General features: G+C 38.6%; 2 protein-coding genes across 7 annotated transcripts in view; one reads left to right on the plus strand and one right to left on the minus strand.

Annotated features, from left to right (window-relative positions):
* The window catches only part of PMS1 (PMS1 homolog 1, mismatch repair system component), a 75,898-nt gene extending 59,486 nt beyond the window's left edge, over nt 1-16,412 (plus strand). For all 6 annotated transcript variants that reach the window (XM_064433825.1, XM_064433823.1, XM_064433819.1 and 3 more), the window contains exon 15: nt 16,281-16,412. The gene's annotated coding sequence lies outside the window, so the exon portion shown is untranslated. The remainder of the gene's footprint in view (nt 1-16,280) is intronic.
* Nucleotides 16,319-21,383, minus strand: MSTN (myostatin). The gene is made up of 3 exons (XM_064433852.1): nt 20,906-21,383; nt 18,720-19,093; nt 16,319-16,699 (listed from the first exon to the last, which is right to left on the minus strand). The coding sequence occupies exons 1-3, from the start codon at nt 21,276-21,278 to the stop codon at nt 16,319-16,321; spliced, it is 1,128 nt and encodes a 375-aa protein (XP_064289922.1). The 5' UTR covers nt 21,279-21,383.
* Nucleotides 21,384-23,115: the final 1,732 nt, after the last annotated feature.

The following is a 23,115-nucleotide window of genomic DNA, read 5'->3' on the forward strand; positions in this document are numbered from 1 at the left end:
TCATATCCTGTGTTGTAATAAAATTTAGGTATGTTCTCAAGTTTCTATCAAAGATAGTTTTAGGCTTTCAATGTAACCAAATTATTTATCTTTCCCTCCCACCCCCTCTCAAAACCCCTGTTTTATTCTGAACTATGCTAAATTTTGTGCTTGCTGTGTGGAAAAAGTTTTGTGTTTCAATGTAGAGAAAAATGAATTTTCATTTTTTCCTAGAACTTTTTCATACCCTCCATGTCTTTTGCCTACTTCATAAAAGTAGTAAGTTTTACCAATCCTGTCTTGATAAAGTCAGCCTTCATCTGTTTCAGACTCTTCTAACTATATTAAGACTAGCTATCAAATAACAAGGAACGTGTTAAAGTCCTGTTCCTCTGAGGCTCAGACAGTCCATGCTGCTTCTCTTCAGCAGTTCTTTGGAGTTTTTTGGTGTTGCTGTTTAGAATCAGGTTTATGCATGAAATTTTTACCTGTTGATGCAGAACTGTAGAAAGGATTTGTAGTCTGCTCTCTTCAGTCTTTAAATTGCACTGTTTTGTCTGAAGCTCAATGTAGTATGAATCCTATAGATGAGAGTATGTGGGGAATAAATTTCATTTTTGCTGCAACATGTATATCCCTTTGAAGTAAATTTGTGTATATTTTGCAATGATCACCTACCTCTGTCACCCACCCTACCCATCATCCCAATTAGGTGAAGAAAGAAGGGTTAAAAACTCTGAAGTCTAAAAAAAGTCTGTCTTGTTCAAAAAAACCCAACCCATCAACCAATCCTCCTGAAGTGCAGTTAAAGCTCTGCTACCCTTTTAAAGGATAGGGCAAACAAGGTACAGTCACACCCAAAGGAATGTTCATGCCAAAAAAATCTAATTGCAGGCATCTAGCAAATGCGCAGTTCATACAGATCAGTGTGAACAAAACATTTTCAAGACCTATTCCTCTATAAATAATTTAATTTTTTTTCTTAGCACTTCCCGTAAGAACAGGAGATATTTTGAAAAATTAAGGGAAAATAGATTGATCATAGTTGGGAAATGCTGACTGGAATTGATCAGAATCTTGGGGTGGTGAAATTCCTACGTTTTCCTTATGGTCCAGTTTGCTCCTCAAATAACCTCCCATCCTTTTTTTGTTTTAGCCATGATGTCAATATTTTGGACAAAGCTTAGCAAAGGAACTCTATCAGTTTTAAATTTTCCCAGTAGTTCCTTACATCATATCATGGCTCCAAAATAACTAAATTTTGTCACCGTGTTTGGTTTGTACTTTTGATTTCAATTCCTGAGTTGTGTAACTATCAAAAAAGCTCAAGCCTGACTCAAACTTCTAGAGCAATTGTGATACTGAAAATGAGAAGAGAGATTGGTCAGTGTTAGTAGAAGACCATCCTTTGCTTTTATGCCTGTACTTGGAATGATGCTTGTGTAAGTTACTGACACTGAGAAGTAAGATCAGAAGCAGCAGACAATCCTCAGGGATGAGGTTTCTGTTGGAAGGGGCAGCTAAGAGGAGTTTGCTTATATATGTTTGGTGTCAGTCAGCAGATAGGTGGCTTCAAAGATCTTCAAGGAAATGTTAAATGAACGCATATTAGGTGTTCTTTGAATCACAGAAGACTGGGTTTGCATGGTCTTGGTAGTGAGGGTGCTGCAGTGTCCTACTCTGATTTGATTGGTGATAAATTCAACTCATTTCCTCAATTCCTGTATGTTTACCTGTGAATGGCAATGGGTGAGTGATCTCTTCTTGACCTTCAGATGATGAACCTTAAATTATATTTTGTATTACATTGTCTTCTCTGTCCAGATGAGGAGGGGAGTGATAGAGCAGATTTGGTGGGCACCTGGCATCCAGCCAGGATCAACCCACCATGCTGATGCAGGAAAGCAAAATGGCAAGGGTTTTTGGGGGTTCTCTGTCATTGACAAAGTGAAGACCTAAGGCAGTAAGAGGGTGTTGAAGCAGGCATAAAGGAAAGTGAGTCTTGCATGAATGTAGTCAATCAGATGTAGAGTCAAGGTAATGATAAATAATGCCTAAATACATTTGTAAACAGGTGCAAAACACTCTTTTCCCCTGCCTGGAGAGCTGCCACTGTTATATGATAGCTTAATGTTTCAGCTAGAACTACAGCTGAAAGGCAATGATATTGAGTGGTTTTCATTATCCATTCAGTGTGGTTGAAATGAATATAGCCATGTAAAATAATACTGAAATAAACTCATCAAACAGACTTTGCAAAAAGCTTTGCAAAACTGGAACTTTTTTTTTTCAAATAATGTGTATTTGGGGAAACTCCTCTAAAGAGCTCTGAGTTTCTGAATGAGTTTAAGTAATTTTTAAAAACCTGTTTAAAACTCTGAGCTACAGCTATGAAAGTCCTTACCGCTGAATTTGTAGCTTCTGCTGCTCTTCCATGTGCCAAATAGAGTTTGGGAGTGGGTCACTCACCAGGGCAGTGTGGCAGCAGCTCATGATTGTACTCTGGTATTGCTCTTATGGCACTGGGATTCTGCTGAAGATGCTCCATTCACTTGCAGCAGAGGTGCTGCCCTTCATATAGGACAGATAGGGACAGTTGCTGGACTAAAGTTAATTATAAAATCAGCAGTAATTTGTTTTCAAACTGCATTTCTTGGCTTTTCTAGGTTTGCACTAAAGGTGTTCAATTTTGGTGAGATCATGATGTTGACTTGGGTTTTTGGGTTTTTTTTGTACTTCCTTATGTTCAGAGCATCTATTTTTATGATTGAGCCTTATACAAACCTGCACAGCAGAGATTGTAATATTTCTGAAGCTAAGAGAAAAGCAAGAAAGTAAAAACGTCACTGGCTAACTGAGGATTACAATTTTAAGTTTGGTATATCTTATATAACCAAACTTGAACAGAACCACTTGGTTTAAACATCTAAGAGAGGTTCTTAATATTAAATACTTCTTCTAGCCTTGGACTTCTGGACCTGAGGAACAGATGACTTTTCAAGTGCTAAATATATAATGTAGTTCAGCTTTCCACCCATGTTTTTGGTTTCTTAGCTGTTTCTAGATGTTTGGTTCCACATGTAACAATGTGAACAAATAAAATATAAATATCATCTTTAGAGTGCAGGATAATATCTTGCCTTGTCTGAGTTGTGTTTCTGCTTGAATAGTAGAATGTCAAGCTGAGAAAGGAGAATATCAAAATACAACCAACCACGTATCCAGGTATTTAAAAAGCTGTACTCAATTTTGTAAAGCCACACTTGTAAAAAAATATCTTATGTTAATAACAGATAATTTATTACCTCAGAAAATCCATTCTGTATCTTAAATAGGATTACCACTGGATTCAGGAGGATGAAAACCACTGTTGAAATGTATCAGATTATTCATGGCCCATAGGGGAACTGTGCACTATGGAAAAGCAGGTGTCTCCTTTCATGAGGAAGGCTTCCCATTACAGGAATAGGATCAGAAGGACACAGGGATCTTAGAAGAATCTTTAAACTTTCTGCTTCCTACCCCTTTATAGGTTTTGAACAAACTTTTGGAAGGATGAGTTAAAATTGTGTTTACTGGAGTGTTGCACTTACATAGCAGAATTGCATTCTCTTTCAAGTAATTTTATTTTTGGCAAGCTGCTTCTTTCTGCTGGTGATTTAAAAAATTATGTAGTTTGGTTTAGTTTTTTTACTGTCACTTTTTCATTATACACAGATTGTAGTGATAAAACCATGCAAATTTCTTCCAAGTTAACCATATTCAAATAGTTTCAGTAGGTATTATGTGAAAAAAAGCTAAAAGCAGCAGATCACTGTTGAGTGCCTATCAGTGCTCAACATAAGACAAATTGTGGGTCTTCCTGGAAGGGCAAGAATTACCAAACACTGGGTGAAGGTCCTGGAAGAAGGCTAAGAGGTGGCAACTGTCCAAAAATGTCTGACTGCTGTTAGGGTAGGTCATGGTGGGTGATGGTGTGTGATCCATCCTTGTCTCATCAAGGAATTATTCATATTTGCTAGATAGTCTTCCCTTTCTTCTGTATGTTACATTTCAAAGGAGTAATTCTTCCAGAATTAACATACACTTTGTAGTAAAACCAAATGTCCACGTGCAGAGGTTATTCTGGAATGGCTGTCTGGTAATGTTTTATACTGAAGAAGTGTTAGCAGTTTGTCTTCTTGATGAGTAGCACTAATTCTCTGCCATTGGGAAGTCACCTGCAGCAGTGTTCTTGAATCAATGAGTTTGTTTTTTTTTTTTTTATCACTGATAGGTTTTTAGCTCTAGGGATGAAAATGGAATTTCCAGTTGAATATAGGGTGATAATCACCTGGTGACAAAGAGTTTCAGAGAAACGGACAGATTGGAAAATGTCTGGTGCTCTGTGCTGTGAGATTAGGTGTCAACAGCATTCTTGTGAAATGATGTGAAGTCTCGGAGGAAACACCCTGGCAGCTTTTTATCCAAATCACAGAGGAGTGTTCAGAAACGGCAAATCCTGGGGAAGCCTTCACAGTGCTATGCTCAGAGTGGATGTATCACTTCAAGATACAGTACTGGGCTTGTCCCTGCCATGATTTATTTCAGGTTGCTTGTTTAGACCTTGGACTTGCAGAGCTGGGGTCCCCATTGTGCACTGATACATTGGCTCTACAGAATAGTTTAGCTGTGGTAAACTATAATGATGGTGGAGGGAGGAGGAAAAAATGGTTTAGAGTGTTTCAGTTTCCTACTGCTTTTGAAGTCAGTTCACCTCCTGGAATAGTACTTTTGAAAGCAAACTGTATTTCCATTACGAGTATATCCTCACTGAAAGGCTTAAAATATTCTAAACTTGTCACTCAGTAGGAAATTTCTTTTCTTCTCAAAAGCATTTGGTGGTGTAGAATCCTTCTGCTGCAGGAGTGTGCACATTCAGTAAGGAGCCTAATTTAATCCTGGAGTATAGAGCTAGTCAAAGTCCCAAATCTAATATATGCTCTAAGTAGTACATATTAGGAGTTGGAGAAATTATTTAATATTTATATCTCTGGGATTTTCAATAATCTGAGTGTGTTGCCTACCTGTGGTGGGTTTACCCTGGCTGGATGCTGGGTGCCCATCAAATTCACTCTGTCCCCTCATCTGGACAGGGGAGAGAAAATATAAAAAGAGTCTCATGGGTTGGCATAAGGGTGGGGAGATCTCACTCACCTATTAGAGTCATGGGCAAAACAGAGGGGAATTGAGGAAATGAGCTGAATTGATCACAAATCAAATCAGAATAGGGTAATGAGAAATGGAAACAAATCCTAGAAACACCTTTCCCCTGCCCTCCCTTCTTCACAGGCTCAACTTCCCTCCGAGTTTTCTCTGCCTTTTCCCCCAGCAGTTCAGGGGAGTGAGCAATGAATTTTGCAGTCAGTTCATCACATTACTCAGAGAAACATTGGGTGTATTACCTGAAAATGCAGGAAGATGAGGCTGTTTGTGTCCCCCCAGTGTCACAGTCACCCCAAAAGAGCAAGTCTGGAGTATGGATTAGCTTCTAACCCACCTTTCACCATTCTACGGTCATGGTAGTTTTAAATGTTTTTATAGTTTAGTCTTGAAGGTAGACTTTTGCATAGTTTTGGTTTAGGAGATAACTGGGAATTGAAGTGTGAATTAGGGTAACACAAAGGTTGGCTGCTTCAAATTTCTTAACTCTACTGATGGGATTAAGAACAGCTATCATAGCCAGAAGTACATTTCCAGATCTCAGCATTTCACACTGGGTTTCCTGACAACAGGAATGGAAAATTCTTTCTGTGACTGTACCATTAATGTAGGATTGTCCTAATTTAAGTGTGAAGTCTTCATCTGGATACAGAAACTCTTTTACACTTCAATTTTTCATTAAGGTTTTTTTTGTTAGTTCCATCTTCTGATTGGTGGTACATATTTATATTTACAATACATATTTAGGGAGGATGGAGTTTCCTTTTAAGTCATTTAAAAATATTATATGGATTTTGATTAATGTATCTAATATTTTGTTTTCAGTAGGGAAATTATTAGATTAACTACTCATAAATGAATTAATATTGTTAATCTGTGTTTGGTTTTTTTAAATTATGTTTCTGTTTCTTTGTATGGTACTTCATGTGGCTCTACTATGATTACTACAAGCCATGAAATCTGCTTTTAGCATTTGGAAACAGTCTGGTGTTTTGGAGCAGTGGCAGAGGAGACAACAGGGTATCCCTTTATGAGAGTGCATGTGTATCCCAGTCTGTGGCAGTCAGAGTTCATGTCCACAATGATATGAAAAATAGATTTTTGAAATACACAGCTAATTATGGTTTTGATTAAAGAGTAATCATTCTGCTATATGAGAAACAGTTCTGGTGCAAATGTTAGTTGTAAGGGACGAATATATGGTAGAAGTTTCTTTCAATATTTATTTCAGTTGATGTGTCTTTCTCATTTCTTCATTTGTGTAGCATTAGTTCGGGTAACAGGAACATGGGGTTGTTGTGCTGCCCTTTTTTAGAGCAAGCCTGCCCTGTCCTGCTGAGTGAGGCCATGCATTAGCTGAGAAAAATCTGCTGTACTTCCCAAGGGTGCCAGGTCAACAGCCTCATGATAGGGTCACTTTGTGCATTGAACAACACAGGAGTAAAACTGTCAGAATTTTGTAGTCTTAAGTGTAATTTACTATAAATTATAGCCTGCTCTGTTGAACTCTCAAGTAGTAATGAAACTATGGAATAATGCTGAAGTCAAAGCTGTGTGTTAAAGCCACTTTCTCACCTAAAGGTTTATTCACGGTCAGATTGTCCTTTAAACACAAATATGTGAGATATAAAAAAGCATTCCAAATGTCCAACTAAAAATTTGCCTCTGAGCAGCCAAATTCCACTGTCTTCCCAACAGTGAGAGTGGAACTTCTTTGTTGTTAACAGGTATAGCCAAAGGAAAAGGGGCTAAAACATACACAAAAAATCCAACCAGAAATCTAGGCTCCTGGTTTCTGAATAGCAGTCCAAATCAATGTTTGTGTGTTTCCATCCATTTGCTCATATGGGTTTCCTGGTATTCCCAAAAAATTTCTGGGATAAAATGCATCTATTTGTAATAATCTCTGTAGTTAAAGCAAACCATCACAGTGGCAATATTCTCTTACATTCTTTCCACATATATAGAATAAGGATTGCTTGAGTATTTTAGCACAACTGAAACCTGGTATTTAAGACTTTTGTCTCACTTGTAAAATAATGGTCATGAAATTCAGATTCCAGTCCAGGATTTTCTTATGGAGTCCAAGGGGTTTTTATTCATTATTTCACTGTTTGGTTAAATATGACCATCTGGGCAGAGGGAAAAAAAAAGAATTTTTCTGTGACTTGTTTTAGTAATAATGCCAATAATTCTTCCAATTATTCATGCTGGTCAAGCATTTTTGAAAAGGTTCAATATTTTTAAAAAATCGTTAAAGAATGTAATTATTTTTACCAAAAATTTACATAACTTTCTTTCTTGTCTGAAGCCCACACAGCTCACAGAGTTGGGGTGCTTGTTGGGAGTCTCATGATCTCCACCACTGAAGAATGGTGAAAGAAGATTTCAAAATTAATTGGAGCAAAGCATGAAAATAATATTCCTCCTCCACCCTGGTAAATGAGGCTGTGCCATTCTCCCATCACTCCAAATGCTAACTAATTATTTATCCAAATTAGGTAGTAGTACTTTATCAGGAGAGTTCTCCCATAGCTTGAGAGTGCATTCATCCAGAAGAAAAGAAATACAGAATTTAGAAGGCTTCCCCATACTTTAAAAAACCTAAACAAAGAGAAAAGCAAACAGAAATGTATTTCTCTATGGAATATAAGTTTAAAGTCAGATGCTTCAGTGCAGTAGGAGAACCAGTGGAAAAGGGGCTTTTCAAATCCAGTAATCACTTTTCTGTCATCACTGTAGCAATAATGAAAAATATTGGCAATTCAAGGTGCCTGATTCTGATGTCCGTGTTGATGCTACAGAACCTTATTTTTGCAAAGTTGCTCTTCTGTTACTCTGCCTCTCTCATTTCCTTTGCCCCTACTGTGTCAGTCACAGAATGGCGTGGGTTGGGACAGAACAGTTACCCTGAGTCATCTCTTTTTACCAAGGCATGAGTAGCAGTGCCAGTGAAGAGTCTCTTGTCCCAACCATCCTCCAGAAATCTCTAGGATTGCTGATGCCCTGCTGCATTGCCTTTCCTGCAGGTGCTGGGGGTGGTTAAAGTCCCCATGTTAACCTGGAATTATGAAGTTTCATCTAGTTCTTTAAAGCATGCTTCCCCATTAGATGTTCCCTGATAGATACCCATGATATCTCCCTTGGTGAGGACATGAGTTTGAGCCCAGTGGCTCTGCAAATGCCTGGAAAATAATCCTAATTCCTCCTGCATGTTTATCTCTGTGTTTAGGCACTTTTTGTTGTGAAAATGCAGTGTCAGGTACAGCTACGAGAACTCAGTCTCGTGCGGCACAGCATTCCACCCTCCCTGTGGAAGGAAATCATGGGCAGGATCTCATATGGATAACTTCCAACTTGTGGTATAAGCAAGCTGTGGGTGAGCTGCAGACGTTGGTGTTTGCTGTAAGCTGGTGGAGAATGTGTTGCTAAATCTCTGAGTGAGATCCATGGCAACGCTGCCAAGGAACAATTGGCTTCCAAACCAGAATTAGGGTCCGTGGGAGCGGATCTGGAAAAGCCTCATGAAGGCTGCGTGGCCAAAACTGAGTAATTGCATTTTGTTGTAACTAAGCTCCTTCTTAATCACGGTTAAGAGAAATCTGTGGAACCAGTTTTCAGTTGTTTTTCAACAGGAGACCTGAAGTTTAGCCATGTTAAACCCAGACAATGGGTGCTGAGGATTGCACTGTGCCTTCTATAGACACGATTTGTTTTATCCATGAGGATTGTCATTCCTTTCATGAGGTAGTAGCAATTACTACAATTGTGTTCAGATGAGGTCTTGTACAATTGCAGTGGATGTAAAGAAGTGGGCAGTCAAGGACAGCTACAGATTTCTGAAGCATTTTGTTAAGACCAGTAGTCTTCTCACAAGTGAACGGATAAAAATGAGACCTTAGGGTTATCACTGTGATGAAAAGAAAGTTGTGGTAGAAGGCATCACTTGGTGTAGGATCCAATTCCAGAGCAATATCCTGTTAAAAATTATGGTTATGATGGAAAAGTGCTTTTTTGAAAAAATACCTTTTCTAGTTTTTTTAAATGCTCCTAAGACTTCAATTTTTAAATACAAATCACTAAATTAATCCCTTAGGTGATAGTCAGAATTGGGCTTATAATTTTGTGATAACTAGAACTTGTGTCTAGATCTGTGTTGGTTGAAAAGAAGTTGAGACAGTTGTTTGGGAACAAGAATAGTAAGATGCTCCTAGAAAACAGAGGAGAGTTTTGTGAGGATGCTTTAGTAGTATTCCCAGGTTTGGTAAGGTATTGGAGAACTGAAAATACAGCAGTACAAAAAAATTGTACAGCAGTACAAAATAATAAATAAGTCACAAGCTATTAAAAAAAAAGGTAAGACAAGTATGGACTATTTCAGAGATAACACAGTGGCCTCAAAAGAGAATATTTTGAGTAGCTGCCTTTTCTATCTCCTTAGACAAATGTAAATGGGATGGTAGCAAAAACCAGATTAAATAAATATTATTAGTTTGATTTATCAAGTGTGTTGCTGACTGTTGATACATGGTGTTGTGAGGACTCAGGTCTGTGAGATCTGACTGCAGGTCAGAGTATAAAATTCTGATGCTGCATCTGCATGTCATGATATGATGAGAGGAACACTTCTGCCTTTGGGAAAAGCCCAGTTTTAGGGTGCTCTTAGAATAATTCCTTTCTAGAAAGAAAATACTCAATTATGATGAAGTCATGCTGCTGTTTGTCAGCATAGCCCACGTTCTTTGGTACCTCTGGGCACACAGTGATCATGACTGGAATGCTGTGAGATTTGTTGTCCCACCCCACGGCGGGTGAGCAACAGAAGCGAGCAGAGAGCTCCGGCCAGCCAGCAGCACATTGTGGTAGGTGTCACCTACAGCAGCAAAGCCATGGGCATTTTGCCCTGGACCAGCACCTAGGCTGAGCTTTCCCACATGACAGCAGCATACAGTAGGCAGCTGAGCTCAGCCTGAAGGCATGTGTTTGACGTGCCTCCCGCTCCTCCGACCACCTGGCGCTGCAACCTGATGCCATAATGCGTGACAGCCAGGTGTTGGGTTTGCTGCTTCGGATGTCGGCGTCATTGCCGGGTTTGAGGGATAACAACGGGGGAAAATGACGGGGAAAATGTTAGTGGGAGAGATGGTTGCTGTTTGGAATCAGAATAAACCTCCTCTTCAAATGCACAGATGCTAAAGCATAAAGAAAATTTTTGCTCTTCATGCTGTTGTGTATGATGTGTGAGAAGGCCTAATTGGATGCCACAAAGTGCCCTGAAATAATGCTCAAACTCCCTGATACTATGGCTTGGTTGGGAAGGTAATTGATCCTCTGCTGGGTAAAAAAATTAATAAGGATTTCTGCAGAAAGAGTGCATGAACCATGAACCTTAACTGCAAGCTATTAGCCAAGTTATGAGTAATTATATTTTGGATGGCTACATATTCAAATTATGATGCAACAGATTATACTTAAGTTATATTTGCTGTAAAACTTTTTTAATTTTGGCTAAGAGCAGACCTTTTTAGGTTAAGCATTCTTAAGATAGAGGAAGTAAAACTTTAGCAAATGCCTTCAGTATCATCCTGGATTTGAGAGGATAAAATCTTTCTTGCTGCCTTGGTTACATCCCTTAAATTATTTAACTGCTTTAAATTTCACTTTTTATATTGTACTTAGCTCCTTGAAATGCATAGAAGCAGACCACTGTTAGCACGACTGCTTTACAATAAGTGTTACACCTTACATGATTTCAGCATATTGTCCTGTTTGTGCTGCAGCTGTCTCTCAAACTGCTTTTTTTTTTTTTTAGTTTAATGGAAGCTGTCTATCAAGTAATGCCTCCATAATGCTTTCCCAGGTATTCCTCCCTTCCCATTAAAATCTTTAAGTGCTTCTGGTAATTTTACTGGTGAAACATGGAACATAATGCCAAAACCAAGCATTTTTATTCTTTCCTAATCAGAGATGCTAACAAGATCTCACCCAAGGCATACAGGCTTTGTCAGGAGTAACAGGAAAGGCACTGCTGAGCCAGGGCTTTTTCCTCTGCCTTTGCACAGGTGGGCTTCATTCGAGGTGAATGCTTTCAGCTCTTGAGGGATTCTCTTGTACAGAGGTAGTATGATAAATAGAATGGAAAAGCTACAGGTTTGAAATCTAACTTGGTTATTGACTCGTAGGTGAAAGGCATTTCTATGGGTACAAATTGCAGCAGCTTTTAGAACCATTGATTACTTTGATTCATAATTAGATTTAGAGCACAGAGAGCCTCTAAGTTAAGAGCACAAGTTCAAGATCACAAGCTGACTCATGGACACTAAGCTATTTTGTATTTTCTGAAAGCACAGTTTTGAAAGCATGTATTGTGTGAGAGTTATGTCCACTTGTAAAGAAAATGAACAGGTTTTTACTGTAGCCTCAGAGAGCCTTAGTGGCTAAGGCTGGTGAGAATTGGCCAGACTTATACCCACAATGCTGCAAGGCTTGTTGCTGGTCTTGCGACCTCATCTACAGAGGACTTCATTACTTGTTCTCATCTATATTCTGGAGCAAGAAAAACAGGCAGTTTTTTCTTTTATAGTCACTGTAGTAGTTCTGCATCCCTCAAATTCACTGTCTAGCCACCAAAGAGAATAATTCTGTTTAATTTATCAATACACCTAGTAATTAATTGGAGTCATTCACTGTTGAATGAGCTGTATGTTTGCACTTCTCCATTTCCTTTTTTGTTTTGCAAGATTGCTACAACAGATGTTAGCACTATCACTTTTTTTGAGATTATTTAGAAGTGGCCAAGAGTGAACAGAGCTGTACTTCTTTTCTATTCAAATTCAGAAGTTGGCTTGTAGCCCTAACTGTTTCCTTTGGATATTGTCAGGGCTTTTATAAACTAAATAAGAGAATTGGAGCTTTAGTGTTTCCAGAGTTTGTTAACATTTTATTTTTATGGATTCAAATGCATTTCAAGCCAGAGTTGTAGTCTTACTTCTTGCAGGGGAAGGCTTGACAGAAAAGCAGATGAAGTTGCATTACTGGTTGCATTGCTGGTGTAAAATCAATGTATAGATAGCTACTTGCTGCAGCTAACATTGTTGGGAGGAAGCTCAAGTGGAAGCATTGAGTAAGTTAAAACGCATTGCTAAGGTTCTTCCTGACAATTCTGCTGAGTTACGTAGGTACAGCATTGTTTGTAAAGATTCTAGCTCGTGCCTCCCATAATGTACTGTTTCCTAAGTTAATTTTTTTTATTGAAATGTACTAACTTTATAAGATGAGGTGGGATATTTTGGTGTTTAAGTTCCAGTGCTTCAGATTATAATAACCTGCTTTGTTTTACTGCAGCTTTAACAAAATCTATCTGCTGGGACTGAGCTGTCCAAACCTAATCTCAAGCAGATTTATTTTTTCAAACATTTAGCCAAAATAGGTCATTCACATCCAAGGTCTGATTAAAAAAGAAACCACCCAAAAAAGCTTTCAAAAACCCCCAAACGCTCAATGAACGACCACAAACCCCAAACCTAGACTCGACAGAATTGAGGAAAAGCTACCTAAAGCTATGAATGGATTTGGCCTTTAGTTCCTCCTTTGAAATCTGCTCATATTTAACAAAACAGTCCATCTGTGAAAAATCACAGTGCATTTATAGCTTAGTGGTGATGACTTCTGTGTTCAGCTGTTAAATTCCCCACAGCCTCTCTTGAGCATTGTGGAAGGTTTCTCCCCTAACCGCAGCTTCCAGCAGGAGCAGGATGCACTGGATCTGCTTCAGGGACAGGAGGGCAGTACTGCAGGGGGCTGCTCCCCCTGCAAAAGGGGCTGCAGGGCAAGAGTCTGGGGAGGGATGGAATGGGAGATGCTGTGCGAAGTGGGAGGGGAAATGCTGCTCGAGTTCCAGTGTAACTGAAGCTGGGTGGGAGGTAGGGGTCGAACAGTGCTGGAAAAGGACTGGCTCGTGTTGGGAGGGAAAGGGCTGGGCAGCAGAGCCAAGGGGAAGAACTGAAGCAGTGTAGAGATGAGGAACTGCCCTGTTGCAGGTGTGCGTGTGCATCTTGGGGCACTTGGACAGTGCCTTGGAAAGCTGGACTCTGCCTGGTTCATTCCTGCTGGGATTCCAGGCAAGGAAATGATGCTGTTTCTCACACACTGGATATTTTCATTATTCTGAATACACAGCTTAACAGTGAGGTTTGAGAGCTGTACAAAGTATTCACAAATGCTGCTGAAGTCTCTCAGACCTGAGCCTTGCAAATAAAAGGATGTGACAATAAGAACAGAAGGAATCATTGACATCTTAAATTGATTGTCAGTAAACACATTGATAATGAACTATTCAGCAGCTAAATCAACAAGATCAAAGCCCACAGCATGTTCCATGAGTAGCCACTTATCAGTATTAAATCACAGGAGCCATAATTGCTCTATGATCATGTCAAGTTTGGCAAAATATAAAAGATTCATACTGCATAAAATTTACATGGAATAAAATTTGTCTGAGTGTCAAGATGGGGTGCTGGTTGGAGTAGATTCTTTTTGGAAGTCATACTACTTATTTTCTTGCTTTAATTTTGCTTTCATTGATTCCAGGAATAAAAAATTCCATCCCTTTTGCACTGCCTTTGTGCAGGGTACAATTACTACTAGGCAGCCAATGAGGTCACTTGTGTGGGGGTAACTGAATTTGCATTAACTTTCATTTACCTATCATGAGTAAAAACAGTCCTGCAGGTGTTGTAACTGAACTTTGGTGCAGACTGGGAATTTGTTTTGTTCCCTATCAACTGCAGAATCCACGCTGCTGCATCTCTGCAGCTGTTGCTATATGAACTGGCCCAATTAAAGCAGTGAATGTTTAGCTACAGGGTATATGGAAGTTAATTGGAAGTCTCTGAATGGTTTAAGAGCCTCATGCAAGGAGATGCTATTGATAGTTCACATGAGCAGGATGGCACTGCTTGGTGCCTGAATGTCACGAGTTAAAAGTCAGAGGGCAAAAGGTTGGTCTCTGTTAAAGGCAGTGGAAGTTTTGCCATTGACTTCATCAAACAGAGGATTTCTCCCTTAATTCTGGAACTTTGTTTAGGAGGTGAATTGTGTTGTACTTTTAATTCTTGTGGCTTCACCAAGAGTCTGTATTCCAAAAGATTTTAGATTTTTCATTTAGTCTGATGGTGTTTTGTGGGAAACTAAATTGAAAGTGTATTTAAGGGCCCCAGGGACCTGCTCTGGTGAACTGCATCGGGAGAGGCTGAACATCTGCTTGATGCCTGGACACAGCTTTAGCAGAACTCCCAATCATTCAAAAGAAATTGCAGAAAATCTGTTTGCTTTTAAAATTCAAACCTCATCACTCAAACTTTAAGTTTTAATGTCCTTACATACAAACTTTTTAAAAAAGTAAAAAAAACTCAATACAAAATATTTACCACTGAGGCAGAAAATATATAAAAGAGGAAGGGAAAGGAAATCAAGCAGTTTTGCAATTTTAGGGTGGTTTTACACAAAGGAAAACTCAAAACTGATTTCTGGAATATAACAAAAACGTGCATCATACTAACATGAAGATGTTTTAACAGTGATTGTGTTGTCTTAACAAACACCTAGTTTATCAGTTCTATTTCACATGTGAAATAAAATGGACTTTATAGTAAATAGATCTTTTTAATTTCAATGAACAATTTTTTACCATAAGGAAAATGTACAGAATTTGTGTGGAAATCCATGTACTATGATTACTCAAATACAGAAAATACTTTGCTGCAAACTTTTAAATATAATAAAATGCATTTAATAGCAATTTTTTGTGGTATCATTATTATTTATGAACATAACATTTAAAATATGGAAATTCAGTTGTGGATCAAAATGACCATAAAAACAGTAACCCAAAGAACCTTATAAACATGTCAACTGCCATCATTTATCCTAGATGGCTCATACCAATGTAAAAAACATATAAAATGTAGAATAATTCTCAACATATGGTTTACTTTGTTGCATTGTTCCTACATATTATTTGTGTTAAAATCCAGAAAATTATATTATGAAGAGAATATTGGGGTTTGTTTATTAAACCAAAGTATACAGGTTAAAGTCGTTCTTTTCTTGTGATGAACATATACCAACAGTGATTAAAAAATAAACATTTATTTACAAAATATTGATGCATACATATTACACAAGTCAGTTATATCAAAGTGGTTTTTAAACAATATCTGTAGCAACCAACTATTTGCATTGGTTTACCATAGTGCAAACGGTAATGTTGCAAAGGCAGGTTAAAATGTGGGATTGCAATTTGAATGTTGGATTTCTCTGCTGCCTTCTGTTTTTCTATGTCTAGAAAACTATTCCTTTTCATTTAAAAAATATCTATTTCTTGAGAATGTTGAATAGTGTACCTGAGGATAGGGCAAATTCATTATTAAGCCTAAATTCTTTCACTTATATAACTATCTTTCTATTTATTCAGCCTGCTTACGTAGCACCATTGCCATTGATTACTAACATACTAATGAGAAAAAGGAATGGAAACACGCTAAATACACTATGCCATCCCTAATTTCAGGGTTTGTCCATTTATGTGGAATTTCATCTGATACATTTCACAAGTCTGCACTATATATTCAAGTGTTTAAGGATGATTCTGGTGGTATTGTGTAGTGGTGTATATGTTACCAGTATATATGTTCCTGTAAATATGACATTAAGTGAAGCTGTGAAGAAAGGAACCCAAAAGCCTGCTCCTTCTGTCCTCAGGTGAGAAGGAGCTTGCTTTTGATTACCAATGTGTACTGAAACCTGCATATAAATTTGCATCCAAACGACTGAATATTGATTCCCTCATAATGTAAGAACTTTGCGGATTAAATCCGGTGATTTTGATTGTAGCTTTTCTCTTTTGCTGGCTCACAAGCAGCCATCAGGTAATTACATTGTCCTTTAGTTCACGTTCTGTAACTGCTGCTGGTAGCACACAGGAGGTCGGCAATGCCTTGTGTACGTAACTTCACAGTTTGAGAGACTGGTGAGGGGGTATAACTTCTTCTATTTTTCTCCTTATTTTTTTTCTTTTTTTTTTTCCTTTTTTTTGGTAGCTTCCACGATGTGTGAAGCGGTGGATCCGGCGAGGATCTCATGAGCACCCGCAGCGGTCTACAACCATGGCTGGTATCTTGCCGTAGATGATTTGTTCTTTGCCGTTGAAGTACAGCATATTGATGGGGGACATCTTGGTGGGCGTGCAGCAAGGGCCTGCCGAGCCTCTGGGGTTGGCTTGGTGCACCAGGTGGGTGTGCGGGTACTTTTGTAAAAACACAAACTCGCATTCTCCGGAGCAGTAGTTGGCTTTGTATCTTTTGGGAGCGATAATCCAATCCCACCCGAAGGCTTCGAAATCCACCGTCAGCGGGTAGCGGCAACAGCGGGATTCTGTCGAGTGCTCGTCGCAGTCGAGACCGAAATCTCTGCGGGACCGTTTTGGTGTGTCTGTAACTCTGACCTCTAAAAATGGGTTCTGTGAGAAGAGGAGAAGGAATTGGAATCATTTCTGAGGTAAGCCCAAGTTCACTAAAAACATGCAAACGATATTTGAGATGTAGATGTTTCAGACTAATATTCTGAAATGAAGTTTCTGAAATCTCTGCATTTCCCTGCTGTTTCTCTATACAGAGCTTTAATACCTGAGTATTTGTCCCTGCAATCACCACTGTCTCAGTGCTGACATTCTTTAACTGCTATAACGAATGCTGGATTTTTACTTTTGATGTGGATTTTGTTTGTTTTAAACTCCATAATAAGAGCTTTTGGAGTCCCTCTGAAATTCCCTTCATTAAAGTCATATTGAATGCAGGCTTTCTGGATATCAAGCAAAGTTTTTTGTCCAGACCAAGGAGGACAAAAGTTGCTCCTCTATTGCTGCCATGCTTGAATGACTCTGACTGAATGAATTTGGAGGGGCAGCTAAGTATTTTAACTCCTGGAAGAGTCCTGTGGCTAGGAATGTATTTTTGGCAGATCCCTGAGCCACATGCCTCCTACAGAAGGTGTATTTCCACAGTCACCAACTGAGACTAGAATGAAATTGCAACCTCTGTGACCGTGACTTTGAAAAAGTTCCCAAAGTTGCTGCCTTCCACACACTGTTTTCTGCCCTGTGTGTTAGTTTGGCACTGATGGGGCCATCCCATGGAGACCATTCCTCAGGAATAACAGCCCAGCTAACTTTATTACACAGGTTTTCCTCTCCCCAGATACCTGCGAGCTGTGGAGCTGCTGGAAGTGCCCATTCCAAAGGTAAATTATACGGGGAGGTGTTTGGTGAAAGGAGCACCCCTGTACTGGAAGCTGCTGGAGAGGAGCTGGGGGGCAGAGAGATTTCCTCTCCCATTATCACCTGTGCCTCTAACCCTGTTCTGCCACTGAAATGTTTGTTTATAGATGGTGATAGCCATGGGTTATCTGTATGTATCATCGTTTGAATGGATGGAGGTGGTGAGGACATTCCTGATCGTGATATCCAGCCGGCCTGTTTCAAATACAGGAGATCCACATTTATATTGGATGGACGATTAAGATATCACAGAGTTTTTCTTTTAAGCACTTCTAAATTATATTGTACTGCTGTGAAGTTAAATGTTGTATAAATGGTTGGGCACAATGGTCTTCTCCAACCTAAATATTTCTACGTTTCTATAATCAACAGATTCATCTACTACATGGAAGTAAAAGTAGAATAATATTCTTCATACTTTATGCAAAAAAGGTATCACTTGGTTGTGGTAAGTATAGAAATTTGTATGGGCTGTAGGTTATTAGTGATTTACAGAAACAAATAGCAAGGGAAATGCTGTAGTTTCACGTCAGGTTTATTTGAGGTGTACTTGTAGGTACATTTCAGATTTAATTTGTTCATCTGTTGTTATAAAAACAAACCGGTTATTTTGTGCACTTTCTTATCATTGTGACTCGATTATTGTATCAAGCAGAAGTTCTCTATTCAGATGTTTCTAATAGGTAGAATGATGACTACCAAATAGTGAAAGGTAAAGAACTTAACATTATGAAGAAGATCTATTCTCACCTTCAGAAAGAGACAATTTTTGTTGTTGTTAATAGAAAATATATGCATAGAGAGTATGTAGGAACTCCCTTGCCTTCACAGCAATATTGGAGGCATCTTTCCTAACCAGTGAAAGAATCTAAAGACTGTTCTTTATGTGAAATAGCTGCTTATTAAGTAGTATTTGCTCTCAAAATTGTAAACAATGTTACTTTGATAGCATCATCCATCAATAATTGCCAAAACCTTTTCTAGCTAATGCCTCACAATGTCTCTCGGTTTCTGTCAATTTGTTAGACAGGGAAATGGAGGCAGAGGAAAGCTATTGATTTTTGGCATGGTCAGAGAGCAAAGAATGAAAGAATTGGATACACAGAACTTTAATCTTCCATTCCCTAAACAATGCATCCATTTTATCCTTAAAACAGAGCTTAAATGCTTTTCAATGAAATAGGATTTTTCTAAATAGACTTACCAATCCATCTTCCCCCGGTCCTGGGAAAGTTACAGCAAGATTCCGTCCGTTCTCATCAAAAGCTTTTATTTCGATGCCTAAATTGGATTCAGGCTGTTTGAGCCAATTTTGCAGCACTGTCTTCACATCAATGCTCTGCCAAATACCGGTGCCTGGGTTCATGTCAAGTTTCAAAGATCGAATTCCAGTATATCTTGTACCATCTTTCATGGGCTTAATAAGTCTCAGGATCTGCACAAACACCGTTGTAGGTTTTTGGACTTGCCTCAAGTATATCCACAATTGTGCCTTTACTACTTTGTTATATTGTATTTTAGAGCTAAACTTAAAGAAGCAACATTTTGGTTTTCCCTCCATTTGTACAAGAAAATCAGCTATAAATGAATGGAAAGAACAGATTACTGAACAGGGAACAAGAAAAAACGCGTATATAAACCTGACTATTTTTTTCAGACTGTATAAAAAATATTACAATATGTTATAAAGAGTTCCAGCAACAAATTGGATTTAACTTAATTCATTTTCTATGGTTTATACTGTACAGCAAATTTATTGGATGTCAACAAAATTACTCTATCACCTACTACCAATTCACTTCTGCTGGTCACCTCCTGAGGACCTTCATAAAGCATGCAGAATAGCAACTTTGCATAAGCTGACTCAACACGTGTGTGGTGATCCAGCTATTTCTAATTTACTCCAAAGCCTCAGCCTGCTGCAGACCATACAGCCCTGGGCAAACTGCACAAACACATTTCTTTTCTCAGTGGGAAGAAAATAATTGAGGGGATTAATATAAGGATCATTTTGTTTTCATTTGAATAATATTAGAGGAAAGTCACGTGCAGTGCTGCGTTCCCCCTTCCTGTAGCCTACGATGCAGCTGTCATACCTAGTCATGGCAATATCTTTCCATGCCAGGATAAAATGGGTAGTACTAATCCTAAATGGTGCAGGACTTTAATGTTCATAAATCTCATCACTTAAGATACCTGTCTCTTTAGTGCATTTAAAATAGCTCAAGGGCTTTTTATAAGAAGTAGGAAGTGAACTCAGAGCAATGAAATACAATGACTTTTCTTCAGTCACTGTAAATATGAAGCAGTTTGATTAAAAATAATTATGAAGCCTTGAATATAAATGTCTGGAATAAAAATGCAGGCAGCCCTCAGCTTTGTTATAAGGCTGCAGTAAAATAATCCTATTAAGTGCCCATCTTAATAATTACTAAGTTGAAAAATTTAACTGAAAAATTTCCTTTTTCATCTGTGGCTTCATTTTTAGATGTTGAGAGCAACAGATATTATTCTAGTCTGCATATCATAATGATATCTGTAACTGCTAACATGCCTTATATGTCCTGTCATATTTTTCCTTTTTGACATCATATTCATAAGTGTTATTTAAAAAAACAGCTGCCATAGTCAAATACTTTAGCTGATGAAGAACATAAGATACTACAGTATTAGCTGTGCAAAAGATACTTGATAGGAGGCATAGCAGATGTTTAGCACTTGGAAGATAACTCAGAATCTGCTCATTCAGTAAATGCCTTCATTCTTCCTTGGCACGATTACATGAGCTGATTGCTATAGCACGGACATTTCCACATTTAATCTGTTACACACATATTAATATATAGTTTTAACTCCGAGGTGGGTGGTGCTAGTTTATGGGATCAGCAAAGAGGCAAGAATTTAACTCTCTGCTTGCACTTGCTGTAGCATGTTGCAGTTAGGTAGATGTAGTGCTCTAAGCTGCATTTCTGTTGATTTCTATTGCTTCTAAAAATACTGGCCAGCGAAACCTCCCTCACAAAAATTTAGTTCTCTCGTTATCTGCACTTGTACTTTATATTTGCGAGAGGAAATGCCCCGAGTGCTGCAGATAACGAAGTTGACTAAACTGCAGATCTCCCTTTGCTTTCTAAGGCAATGGGCAAATCCTAAGTGCTACAGGGCACACACATTATAAGGAACTGAAAACCGAACAGTAAAACAAAGGATCGCCACACGGTCATCTGAACCTGGCTCAAATTCTTTAGAAATAACTCTCTCCTCCCTCCCTCCAGCAGACTTCAGCCAGCAGCCTGTTGGGAGAGCCTGAGGAGGAGTTGTGTGGCTCTACAGCAGGGAGACAACTCTCTCGGAGGGGCAGTGGGAGGCGAAAGAAGCAGGGTTACTTACACTCTGTAGGCATTGTGATAATCGTTTCGGTGGTGGCATGATAGTCATCATCTTCCAAAGAGCCATCGCTACTGTCATCTCTCTGCACATCATACTGATCAATCAGTTCCTGCAGTGGAGGAGCCTTGGGTAAAAGTTGTTTAATAACATCCCTGCTAATGTTAGGAGCTTGTTCCAGACGCAGTTTGCTGAGGATTTGAATTTTTATGGCTTCTATTCTGGAAGATTTTGTATTCTGTCTCCACGTACAAGCATTGCACAGTCCGTCCTTTTCAGCGTTCTCTGTGGGCTGACTACTGTCATCAAGAGCCACCGGATCAACTGAAATCAGCATGAACAGGTAAATAGAAGCATAGAGCACTAGCTTTTGCATGATCTCACATTCAGTGCAGCACTTTTGCCTTCTTTTTTTTCCCCCTCCCCCTTTCCCTTTCAGTACTAAACAGATCCGTGAAAGCAAATGCAATCTGAGAGACAGCTTGCCACACTGGTGTACCTTATATATTCCAAGGGGGCTTTTTATACTCCAACTTTGATTAGGCTCATGTCGTCAAACCCGACGATTGGTTGCTGTCCCAACAATGAATCTGGCTGTCAGAGGGTAAAGCCCTGTCGATCACAAGTCACTAGACAGCGTTTAGTTACAGCCAAGGGTGAGCTGATTTATCTGGGTACTTTGCAGAGGATATGCCTTCACATTCTGAAAGGATATATTTCCAAGTATTGTGGGCAGCAGTACTGAAAGACAGCACTGTCATTCTTAAATATTATACCAACTGTGAACTTGTACTATGAATCAAGAGAAACCTTGCTCTAAACTTGCTTTAGGCTTCTACCAATCTTTCTGACTTGAAAGTTTGTTCTATTTAAAAGAAAATCCTGAGAAGTTACTTTTAGCAGGCAGGAAAATTATACTTTAGAAATGGATTGCAATGAGCATTAATTTATGTTGATCAACAACTGATATATGTATATATTTAGCAGTTCCTATTTCAGAAAACCTTACTGGTTTTCCTGGACACGAGCTAAAGCTGTATTGGAGGTTTTGTGCATATCTGACACTTATACAAATGACTGTTTTATTTGTTTACCCCTTTATCATATATCAAAATCCACAGAACAAATCCTTTACTGAATTAGCAGTCAGTAATGAAAAATGAGTCTGTCCCCTCTTCATGCTGTCACCAGAATCTTGGGCAGTAAATTAAGTGTCTTTAGTAGCAAAGGTATTTTTAAGGAATATCTTTAGCTACTCACTCTAATATTACACAGGAATAGTTCTACTTGCTTTTTCCATTATTAGTGAAAGCATTAAAAACTTGAAATATTTAAATCTCTACTGTGTATTTATCTTCTTTTCTGTGTAATCTTTTTATTTCTCTTCAAAATGTTTCTGTATTATTCCTGCTTAAGTGATATCTGTGCTTTATTACTTTCTACTTAAATACTTAGAAATTCTCTTATATCCTGCTTATGTGTTAAAAAAATACAGTTTTAATATGCTTTCTGCATAAGAGATATATCTTTGTGTGATTGCATAGGTTATGGCTTATAAAATCTTACATTTGATCTTAAAATCAAATGCAATAATTATGGAACCCTTAGTGAGGGGGGTGAGGGGGTTGCTGCTCAACACAGGCTGCACGTCACAGCAAACAGAAACCCTGGAACTGGTATGGATTGTATATATTTGAATATTTGCAATCTGTGTATTACAGCAAAGGGAAATCCTGGAATTTCATGCAGTATGCCAAAGTTTGCCTAAGTTAGGACTGAATTTTCAGTTTCTAACAGAGTTTCTTTTCTTTTCCCATTCTGAGTACTCCTAAGAATATGTCAGACAAGGAGTTTTGCATATGATCATATAGGAAAAACATTTGTATAAGTAAAGATGTGGACAGAACTCTCAAAATTTTTTTTTTTCTTCCTGGTCATTCATATTTTTTATCACCTCTCCAGGGCATGCAAATTCACTGAGCCTGATATTCAGCTCATAACCAGTGACATAAATCACACGTATTCAATTGAAATTGGTCATCCTGCCCTGATGTGAAGTTGATGCAAGTGATAGATGTATTATCCTCACACATTCCAGGCATATAGCTTTTGGGTCAGATCCTGATATTCTGATTTTAGCCAAAACCCATGTTTAAAGCAAACAGTTTGCTGCCTTAGCTCCTGAGCATTTGATTTTTATACAGAGACAATGC

The sequence above is a fragment of the Passer domesticus genome, chromosome 10, assembly GCF_036417665.1.
Source record: "Passer domesticus isolate bPasDom1 chromosome 10, bPasDom1.hap1, whole genome shotgun sequence".
NCBI lineage: Eukaryota > Metazoa > Chordata > Aves > Passeriformes > Passeridae > Passer > Passer domesticus.